At 46.9% G+C, this 11,092-nt stretch overlaps 1 protein-coding gene across 4 annotated transcripts in view; it reads right to left on the bottom strand.

Moving 5' to 3' along the window:
* Positions 1–11,092, bottom strand: part of CLPB (caseinolytic mitochondrial matrix peptidase chaperone subunit B) — a 141,652-nt gene that overhangs the window by 62,355 nt on the left and 68,205 nt on the right. For all 4 annotated transcript variants that reach the window (XM_019807892.2, XM_034666401.1, XM_002927141.4 and 1 more), the window contains one exon: positions 10,644–10,772. In XM_019807892.2, the coding sequence (XP_019663451.1) occupies positions 10,644–10,772 (129 nt within the window). The remainder of the gene's footprint in view (positions 1–10,643; positions 10,773–11,092) is intronic.

Raw genomic sequence — 11,092 nt, 5'->3', positions numbered from 1 at the left:
AAAAAAAAAAAAAAAAAAAAAAAAAAAAAAAAAAAAAAAAAAAAAAAAATTAAAACATTTGTTCAGGGAAGACTTCTCTTGCTTCAGACCAGATTAGGTCCCCATCACGCTCTCATAGGACCCTCTATTCTTCCTTAATAATACTTATCTCAGTGACAATTAGCTAATAATTTTGGAATTATTTGCCTAATATTTATATTCTGCCAGAGTTTAAGCTTCACAAGGATAGGGAGGTACCATAAACGTTGTTAAAGTAATAAAAGGAAATCAACAAAAAGACCAGTTTTACAACAAAAAGAGAAAGTTTTACAGATAAGTTTAATAGTATTCTTTAAAAGGAAACTTTTTTTTTTTTTAAGATTTTATTTCTTTATTTGACAGAGAGAGACAGCCAGCGAGAGAGGGAACACAAGCAGGGGGAGTGGGAGAGGAAGAAGCAGCAGAGGAGCCTGATGTGGGGCTCGATCCCAGAACGCCGGCATCACGCCCTGAGCCGAAGGCAGATGCTTAACAACTGCGCCATCCAGGCGCCCCTAAAAGGAAACTTTTATATACAATACAGGAGCTCCTCCAGGCTTTCTGGCCTGCAACCATTCACCAACACAAGCCAATCATTCCTAGGTTTTCTGGGGTTTTGTTTTTTTGTTTGTTTGTTTGTTTTTTTAATTAGAGAAAGAGCGAGCGTGAGCAGGGAGAGGGGCAGAGGGAGAGGGAGAAGCAGACTCCCCGCTGAGCAGGGAGCCTGACTCGGGGCTCGATCCCAGGACCCTGAGATCGTGACCTGAGCCGAAGGCAGATGCTTAACCGACTGAGCCACCCGGGTGCCCCAAATCGTTCCTGATTCTGAGTGGCATGGAGGATTTTCTTTCTTTCACTTGTAACAGCTTTACTGAGATATAATGTGTATACCATAAAACTCACCCACTTAAATATATATTTAATGCTTTTTTAGTATATTTACAGAGTTGTACAACCACTATCATAATCTAATTTTAGAATATTTTTACTGTCCCCCAAAGAAACACTGTACCCATTAGCAGTCACTCCCCATCCCTCCACAGACAACTCTTGGGCTGGAGGGTTTTTAGCTCTGTATCCAAACAATATGAGGAAACCTTCAGCGTCCAATTATTTGACATGATCTCTTCATGATACAGATGAAAAAAAGTGACACCCGACATGCCACAAGTCCTACAGGGGTGAGATGGTGGCAAGCTGGATGCCTGCATCCTAATGGCAGTGCTCTGATCTCTCTGCTACATAGTCTGTGTGTCCCAAACATTCTATCCCACTAGACTTCAAGTTACTTGAGGGCAGAGGCTATATTCTGCTCATCTGTCTTCCCTTCTTGCCCAGGAGTACCATCAGAGCAGTGATAGTGATATCTCAGGTGTGGTCCATATACTGGCACCAGTCCGTGAGCCTTGATACCAGCCCTCAATGAGATAAGTAAGTACAGTGAGAATGTCTGGAAACTTTTATAGCAACTTAGGATAATTTTATATCTGTTGAACCTAATGACAAATTCGGGCCTCTATTTTGTATGCCTTTTTAAAATATAATTTTTCCAGTAATTTGTTTTTATTGTTTTTTATAAAAGTACTGGCTCATGACAGATTGCAAATTCAAACAACAACAGAAAGAAACAGATCTTTCACAGATTGAGATGTGCTTCCTTAGAGCAACCCATTCTCCACTCCTTTGTGCCTCCCCTCTTCCCTCTTGGTTTCCTTATATCCCTTGCACTGGCTCTTCTCATGCTCACACCTGAAAGGTAGGTTCTCAGTTGTATACTCGGGTCTCTTTAGCTCTACAACTTTCCATGGGCAACACACAGATGCAGCTAGCTTCCACCACCAAGAGACCAACAGCTCTGAAATTTTCATGCCCAACTTAAGAGTTTTTTCTCTCTTGAGCCTCAGACCCATTTATCCAACTGCCTGCCACACGCTTCTCCAAGAGTGTCCCACAGGCTCCCTGATTGGTCAACAGCTATTTATTAATCACCTATCATATGCCAGCTGTGAGGGTTTTTTTCCCCCTAGGAGCTACGAAGAGAGTAATAAAATAAAGAGACAAGGTCTCTGATCATAAGGCTTACATTTTAGTGGGGGAGAGAGAGATGATGAACCAATAAACAGGATCATTTTAGGGACTGATAAATAGCAGAAAGGAAGGTAAAATGGGCTAATATGAGAGAAAGTGACCGGGGGAGCTATTTTACTGGCGTGCTCAGGGAAGACCTCTCTGAGGTGGTGACGTCTGAGTTGAGACCTAAATTCCCAAGGGTTTTGAAATGATCCCAATCACTGGGAGAGGTAGGTACAGAGGCCCTGCCAAGGAAAGGAGATTGGTGTGCCTGAGGGACAGAGTAGGCCAGTGTAACTGGAGGAGAGTGAACAAGGGGGGAGAGTGGCTAGAGATGAGGTCACATAGGCAGGCAGGGTCTGGGTTCCGTGGGGCCTTAACAGGCTCCGGGAAGGAGTTTGGATTTCATTTTGGTGTCAGTGGCGTACCAATGGAAGATTTTAAGTAGAACAATGACAAGATTTATGTTTTAAAAAGATCCCCCGGGCTACTATTTGGAGGATGGATCTGGGGAGACAAGAGTGGAAATGGTGGGACTATCCAAGAAGACGTGCTGACCATCAACCTGGGACTAGAGCTGCAGCCATGGAAATGGGAAAGCAGGGACGGGTTCAAGATGCGCTTCAGAGGTACAACTGATAGGACTTACTGAAGGACCTACTGGAAAATGTCAGGGGAAAAGAGAATTCAAGCATGATGCCAGGACTTGCGGCCTGAAGACTATAGAGATGATGGTATCATATATTGAGATGCAGAAGACCTGGCAGATGCCAATTTTGGGAGAAAAGCAGATGCATATTTTGGCCAGGTTGACACTGAGACTGAGGGAAAAACAGGAGCTGGGGGAGTGGATTTAAGTGACTAGGGATCATTCTTTTTCAGGACTTTTACCATGAAGGGGTGGAGAGAAATGAGGCGGTAGCCGCAGGGAGATACAGGCCCCAGGAAATTTTTAGTTTGCTTTGTTGTTTAAGATGGGTGATACTAGGGCATGTTTTTATGCTGATTGGAATTAGCCAGCAGAGAGCCGGACAAAGATAATGCAGGAGAGATAAGGGATAACTACAGGGGCAAAGTCCTTGAGAAGCAAGAGGAAACAGGAGCCTGAGCCGAAATGCAGGGCTGGTCTTAGGAGCTGCAGAGGAAGGAGGGCAGCATTCGAGTACAGACAGGGGTAGGCTAGTGGAAGCAGTGGGAAGATGAGATAGTTCCCTTCTGACTACAATGTATTTTCTGTAGGAAGTGTGAGGTGGGATCATTGGCTTGGGAGCTGGAGGAGGTCTGAGGAAAAAGAAGTATAAAAAAGTCTCTAGAATAAGATGGTGATTTTACTCACAAGTACAGTGGGGTGGATGGCAGTTGAGATTTACAATTGTAAATGCGAAGTGAGTCCACTTAGCATGGTTGTGTGATGTTTTTCTCCAGCAATATTCATTCTTCTGATACAGACATGAAGTAAAAAGAAATTGGGTTTAACTAGGGTTAGTGTTTCATCAGCTGAGTACAAAGAAGGGAGACAGCAGCAAGGGAACCATCAGAACATCAGGCCATGGAATCTAAAAGTGGGAGAGAAGGAGGAAATATTCAAAATAGCACTGGTCATTCCCCTGTACCTCCAGTCCTGTATTTCCTATCTCGGCCCAGGTACATGCCATCTACTCAGCCATCCAACCCAGAACCTGGCCTCATCTTGACTCCTCCTCCTCTCGCACGGTCTGATCCTATGGATCCTACTCCTCACTCTTTCTGGGATCAGTCTTCTCTCCCTTCCCACTGCACCTGCTTCGGCTGAGGCCTCACCTAGACAACTGCAACAGCTTTTATTTTTATTTTTTTAAAGATTTTATTTATTTATTCGACAGAGATAGAGACAGCCAGCGAGAGAGGGAACACAAGAAGGGGGAGTGGGAGAGGAAGAAGCAGGCTCATAGCGGAGGAGCCTGATGTGGGGCTCGATCCCATAACGCCGGGATCACGCCCTGAGCCAAAGGCAGACGCTTAACCGCTGTGCCACCCAGGCACCCCAACAGCTTTTAAATGAAATATTTTCCCTTTCTCCAACCACTCTCCTTCTTATCCATGTTTTTCCATTTCCTTTAACCTTTCTTTCAAGTATAACATATATACAGAAAAGTACAAAAAATACATAAGGGTATAGCTCAAAGAATTCTCATCAAGGTGGATACAGCTGCACGACCAGCATCTAGATAAAGAAATAGAATATTACGCATCGCTCTCTTCCAGTCGCTACCTGGCTGCTTGAAGGTAACGCTACCTTGACTTCTTATACCACTGGTTAGTATTATCTATTTTGAACTCTGTATATAAATGCAGTCATACAGTAAGTACTTTTTCATGTCTGGCTTGTGTCCAGAATGTTAGGTTTGTGAGATTCATTCGTGTTGAAAGAGACTGTTTGCTCATTCATTCATTCAATTGATTATTCCATTGTGTGAACATTCCATAATTTATTTATCCATTCAATTACTCATAAACATTTTTGAAACTCCTAAACCATTTTTCACGTTAACATAAATCCAATCCTCCCCTCCACTAAATTTTAATGCCTTCCCACTGGAGGATAAAGTCCAATTTCCTTAGCAGAGCTTGGTGGAGGCCTCCATTATCGGCTCCTGCTTTCCATTCTCACCTTCTGAGCCTTCCATCCATACCCTATAAATCCTGCTCTTCTGAACTATCTGCAATATATTGAATGTATTGAAGTATGCTGCTTCATACTCCATGCCTCTGTAGGTGCTGTTCCCTCTGCCTTTCTCCCTCATTCACCTGATTAACTTGTATTCATCCTATAAGACTTAGGGCAGACACCATCCCCTACACCATGCTTCACCTGCCCTCCCCAGGGACTGAAAGGTCTTTTCTCTGTGATCCCCCAGCACCTCCCATACATCTCCATTAATATACCCAATAGCAATTCTTTGTTAAAATGTCTGATTTCCTCTCTGAACTATGAGTTCCTTAAGGGCAAAGACCATGTCTGGATCATCTTTATTTCCCAGGTGCCTAGGGTAGGACCTATGACAGGAGAGGTATTCAGTAAGTGTTTGAAAAATGAATGAAAATACTTGCCCAGGGGTTACATGAGACGCTGGAGCTGGAAGGGGTCCATGGGATCAGCTACTCTAACTTCTCTATTTTACTGAGGAGAGGAAGGGATTTGCCTAAAGGAGAAAAGATTTGCTGGTAGCCAGAACATCTGATCTTCAGCCCAGTGCTCATTCCCCTTCTTTGCATTGCTGGCAAGAATCAGAGGGTGAAGTTTCCAGAGGCAGCCTGAGGCAAAGCTGACTCCCTCAGCATCTGGCAGTACAGCCAGATGGACAGACAGTGAAGTGGAACAAGAAATGGAACTCTAAGTTTCCAGCCCCCAAAACAAACTAACAGGCTGTTAAAGGGAAGATGTCAGCACTGGAACGGCTCTTTGCCTTAGGCGGAGATGGTGGGGAATCTGACTCATTTGATGATGGCTGGTTAACACTGACAACTGAGCTGTGCCCTTGGGAGAGAAGGCCAAGGAAAAGCCATGAAAGTAGGTAGAAGACAAGAGGCTAAGGGAATCCCTGGGGGAAAGTGCTATTAGGTTTCAGAAAGGCCAAGTGTTTCTGAGCTGATGAGCACTGAAAAGGCAGTGGTACTGTAACTGCGAAGATAGTTGCAAAGAGGTGGCTCGTGTGTGAAGCTCTAAAATACCAGATACGATCTGACACTAAGAACAAGTGGGCCAGGAAACAAGGGTGCCACATCTCCAAACAGAAAATCTACAGTGGCCTTAGAGATTTATCAGTGCATCCAAACAGGTACTAAACTATGTGCAGAGCACCGCGGCAAAGGAGGCAGGGGCAAATCAGACACCGTCTTCACCCTCAATCTACCCCCCCAATCTAGTAGGGGGGACTGGACCGAAATCCCAGGGAGGAGGGGAGAGTTCAGAAGGGAAGTGGCATTAAAGATGGTAACTGACTGGCAGAAACACCTTCATGAGGAAAGGCACCAAGGTGCGAACTCTGAGGCGACATTACTGTACAGCTGGATTTTAGGGTGGCAGTGGGGAAAAAAGTTAGGTGAGGGTCGGACTGGAACAACTCCAAAACCAGGTTAAAAAGTTAGGATGGGTAGGATCCTTTTTATATTTTGTATATGTGTGTGTGTGTGTACACGTATACATGTATGTATTTATTTGAAGATTTTATTTTCTTTAAGTAATCTCTATACCCAAAATAAGGCTCCAACCCCAAGAGTCACATGCTCCACAGACCTTGCCAGCCAGGTGCCCCTATTTTGTATTTATTTTTTAACAAGTAAGCACTGAGTGTTTTTGAAGTTAATAATAACAGGTATTATCTATAAAGTGCCTGCTTTGTAGAAACTACACATGCCCTACTCCTAACAAAACCATCGAGAGTAGGCGGCATACTCCCATTTCCAGATGAGCAAAGAGAACCTCAGAGCAGTCCGTAGCATGCCCAGGATCACAGGCTACTGGGTGGTAGGGCTGGCATTCAGATCCTGACTCCACAGTTCATGCTCTTTCCTTGCAGCCTTCCTCAACTGGGCTTCTCCTCTGAACCACATATAGGAAATTATCTGAGTAACAATTTTCTCACTTGCACCATTTTAGATGCCTGGGAGAGGAGTTATTCCTTGTGTACAGTGGATGCCTTATAGCATTAGGGCTCAATTCCCTGGAGGAACCCTGGTCGAGAAAGGCTGCCATGATTGAAGGTATGTTTCAGGAAGATGGATCCGGCAGTGGGATCACATCCCTGGGAGGAAACAGCTGCGAAAGCCCCTGAAGAGTCCTAGAAATACTGGGAGAGTCGGTTCCAGGGGCTTGAGGGAGGCAGCCCCCCACCCTCCCCGATTACTCCTCTTCCCAGTCATCCTGCCTCTCCCACCCTTCCTCCCTCCCTCCAACCTTTTCTTGTACTTGGCAGTTGAGTGCTGAGGCAGAGCTTTCCAGCTCATAAGCCAACAACACAGGCAGAAGCAGCGGGTTCACAGAATGAAAACAACAAAGTCCTCCACTTCTGTGTGGAGCTCAGGAGTGGCAAATTGGTACTTGTGAACTCAGAACTCAGAACCCATCCACAGAAATCTGTCTGGCAAACTCCCATTATCCTTCCCGATAAGGCTTAAGCACAACCCCCACCCTCTACCCCCAGGCTTCCTACAACTGACGCCACCGCCCTGCTCACTAAGCAGAGGCAGGTATTTCCTCCTTTATGTCCCCAGAGCTCCTGTCCAGTCCCGTGCCAGACACCCACCCAGCTGTCACTGCCTGTTTCCATATCTATCTCCTCTACTAGTCTGAGAGTCTCTCAGGGTCAGGGTCAATTTGCCTAATCCATCTTAGGGTGCCTTCAAGTCTGTGGTCTCAGAAATGACAACCACCTACCCCACAGTGACAATCCAGAGCTGAGATTTAAACCCAGGTCTGTCAGACTCCCAAGCTTGTGTCCTTTTCACTACATTATAGGACCTCCTAAAGATGAAGAATGACCTGTGCTAAGCACCCAGCCCAACACTGCAAGAGTTCAGAGGTGGTGCTGTGAGAGTGGACCAGAGCACCAAGAGAAGCTTCCTGAGAGAGGGAGGCCTTGAAGAGCCCGAGGACCTAGATGAGAAGAGAGGAAACACAGTGGTGTTTTAGGCAGGGTGGAGAAGTTGCGGCAGAAAGAGAATGAAGAATTCTTTAGGCAGGAGCACAGGTTTTACATGAGGAGGAAATAAGGAGGATTACGCTGTCAGGGGGAGAGCTTGACTTCTTTATATAATCATGGTGCACCTACCACCTATCAGGGCTTTTACAGACGATCACTAGTCCCCACGTTACCCCTCTGATACTTCCCGGTATTATCTGACAGACAAGAAAACTGAGGCCTAGAGAGTTAAGGCAACATATCCAAGGCAATACAGCTAGTAGGTGGGGGAGGTGGGATTTAAACCCAGGTTGGCCTGACTCTGAAGTCTGCAGTGTCCTTTCTATAACTCCAGGCTGCCTCCTAAGGGGTCAGAGAACTGCCTGCGTTAACAGACTGAGGCTGCTGCTTGGACCTCCTCCCAGCTCTCATATGGGGACCCCTGTCCAGAAGGAAGAACGGCTGCCTCCTCTAGCTCTAACCCTACAGTCTGGGGGCCCTAAAGCCCTGTGGACTCAGCAATTTCAACGACAAGGGTTCTGTGTGGACCTCGTGAGCACAGGCTGCCCCTGTGCCTAGGCCTGCCTTGGATCTCTCAGAGAGCCTCCCTCTAAGTTGCTGCAGAAAGCCAGTGGCAAATACAGGCTGAGAAAGCTAGATGGGCAGGAAGGCAGGCCCTCCTGCCTTCCCTGAAACCCTGAGGAGGAGGTCAGCCGAGGTCAGAAGACTTTGGAAATGTGACTGGCAACAGCCCCTAGGACAAGGGAGCAGGATCTTGCCTCTCGGTTGGCTGGTCACACACACAGGCAGACCAAGAGAGTTCGGGGGGGGGTGGTGGATAGAAGTTGGCAGGCCTGCAGGCCCTGAGTGATGGCCACTTGTTCAGGTCGGGAAAGGAGAAAAAAGTGGGTTAATGGTTTTGGCCCTTGAGGCTGGGAGGCTAGGGCAGGGGGTGTAAATGGATGCTGGGTAAGAAGACAGGTGGGCGAACTGTAAAGTTGGGGGCTAAGGGCATCTGTTCCAAGTCAACAGGCAGAAATCATGCCCCTGGAACGGCTCAAAGGACCAGCCTTGGCCTGGGGGGGTGAGGGTGGGGGACGCTTCATAAAAGGCCTGTGCATCTTCATTTCAAAGGTGTTCGATCTGGAAGGCTGGGTGAGGGTCTCTCTTTAGAGTGAATTCCCTGTCTGTTTGGGGGCTGAGGGGAAGCAGGGAATGTAAACCACTGGACAATGGCTGGGAGTGCTGATTGATTTTAAGGCTTGGCAGAAAGAAGCCCCATGGTGAATGCTCCAATTCTTAGCTGCAAATGTCCTGCCTGAGATTTTTTCAAAGGACAAAGTAAGTAGCACCTTGCTTGGAGATGTTTTCTAAGTCTCCGCTTCGGAGAGCAGTGAGTTCTTGCTTTGAAAGCATCAGTCATCCCAGGCACTGTCACCACATCCATGAGCAGCAGTTCATGCCCCAAATCCAGGCACACTCTGCTGCTCTGGGGCAGTTCGCCTAGGCTGGGGGTATGGGCCAGGCTAGGTTCTAAGCCAATGTGGCTGTGGCTGACAGAAGGTGGCAGGATTTGGGGATTACTGGGAAACCCCTCCAGCCCAATCACATGACAAGGACTAGAACATGATCTGGGAATGTTAGGCTGTGGAAGCAAGTCAGGCTCTGGACTGAAAGAAGTTTCTTTGAATACTGGATTTTGAGAAAGTGATTAGGCTGCAGAGGACAGGTGTCAGAAATGACAGAGAAGAAAATCCCAGTGTATTTAGAAAAAAATGCTTTAATCAGTTAGAGAAGAACTAAAATGGACAGAATTCTGGGGAAGAAGTAGGGTTCCCTCAGTCTCTGCCAGGGTCCAAGGAAATGCCAGCCTGCCAGCTATTGAAGGTTCCTGCCAGGAGAAGGGGGGGGCAGGCAATGAGGGTGACTCAGAGGACTTCTGAGGCCCCTACCAGCTCCCAGGCTCTATGAAGAATGACCACCGACAAGGAGGACCTTGGTATCCAGGCTCAAGAGAGGGTCCCTAGGCCCTCAAGAAGTGGCAGTAAGGGCATAAACAGGCAGTCATGTGCCATATTCACTCAGAGGCCTGGGCATGACACACCAGGTAAGATGATTCTCTCCCTACCCCAAGGAGAGGCCAGAATGGGATAAGGGGAAGTGGGAGGGAAAGTGACAGCTTTGGAAGTATCTGGCAGGGTGGCAGGTAACTCTGTACCAGACCTACATAGAATGAGCCCAGCCCAAACTGAGGGATGGCACATACTGCCCCTCCAAATAAACCAATACTCTCCAAAGGGACGGTATTCAATCCGTGAACAAAGATTTATTGAGTGCTTACTGTAGGCCAGGTACCATACTAGATGCTGGGGACAAATCAGTGGCCTTTACGGAGTGAGTCAACTTAGGGAGAAGTCTACTGAACACATGAAAATAATTCCAGATTGTGACAAGAGCGATGATGGGAAGAATAGCATGCCACGATCCAGAATAATGAAAGGGGCCTAATTTAGACTGAGATGGGGGGATGGGATCAAGGAGAATGTCTTTGAGACCTACATTGGTAAATGTAGGTCTGCTCTGGAGGTCACAGGGGAGAAGAGAGGACACTTTTGGGGAGAGGCACAATCAAGAAAACTCAGAGCAACTCAGAGCATATGCAGACAGGTAGCATGGTGTGGCTTGTGACACACACACATAGGCGAAGAACACATTCCAGCCACACGAAGGCAAATCACACATCACCGAGCCACTACCATGAGGTGGAGCCACCCTTGAAGCATTTCCAGCTTTGGGAGGGTAACAGAGCTCTGGAGAAGCACAGATTTTCCAGAATGGAGAGGTTGCCAAGTACTTTCCCTGCCAGCCCCCAGCCCCATCCACCCACACACTCACCTCCATCAAGCAGCTCCTTGACAGTGCGGTAGTCATCAGCAAGGACAGCATAGTGCAGGGCTGTGCAGCCCTTGAAGCTGGCACGGTTGTTCAGCCGGTTGTTGAAGTCATCCTCTCGGGTAACCAGGACTGGAGGGACAGCAACATAAACCCTCCCATTAGCAACAAACGCCATGAGCCACCAATCTGACCTTTTTCTAGGTGTTTTATTTTCCTCGCTCACTCATCTACCTGCTTACTAAACATATAGTGCACCTACTATGTGCTGCGCCATCTGTGCAGGTCAGGAGGAGGTAAAACAAGGCCAGTTAGTTCACAAGTGTTTACCGACATCTGTTATGTGTTAGGACTCATCTGGAGACACAGAAATGAATCAGATATGGTCCCTGTCTCAATCTGATGAAGGAGGCAGACAAAAACAGACGTGTAACATGCTATTTGAGATAAAT

This window comes from Ailuropoda melanoleuca, chromosome 8, assembly GCF_002007445.2.
Source record: "Ailuropoda melanoleuca isolate Jingjing chromosome 8, ASM200744v2, whole genome shotgun sequence".
Taxonomy (NCBI): domain Eukaryota; kingdom Metazoa; phylum Chordata; class Mammalia; order Carnivora; family Ursidae; genus Ailuropoda; species Ailuropoda melanoleuca.
This window is presented reverse-complemented; position numbering and strand designations above follow the sequence as displayed.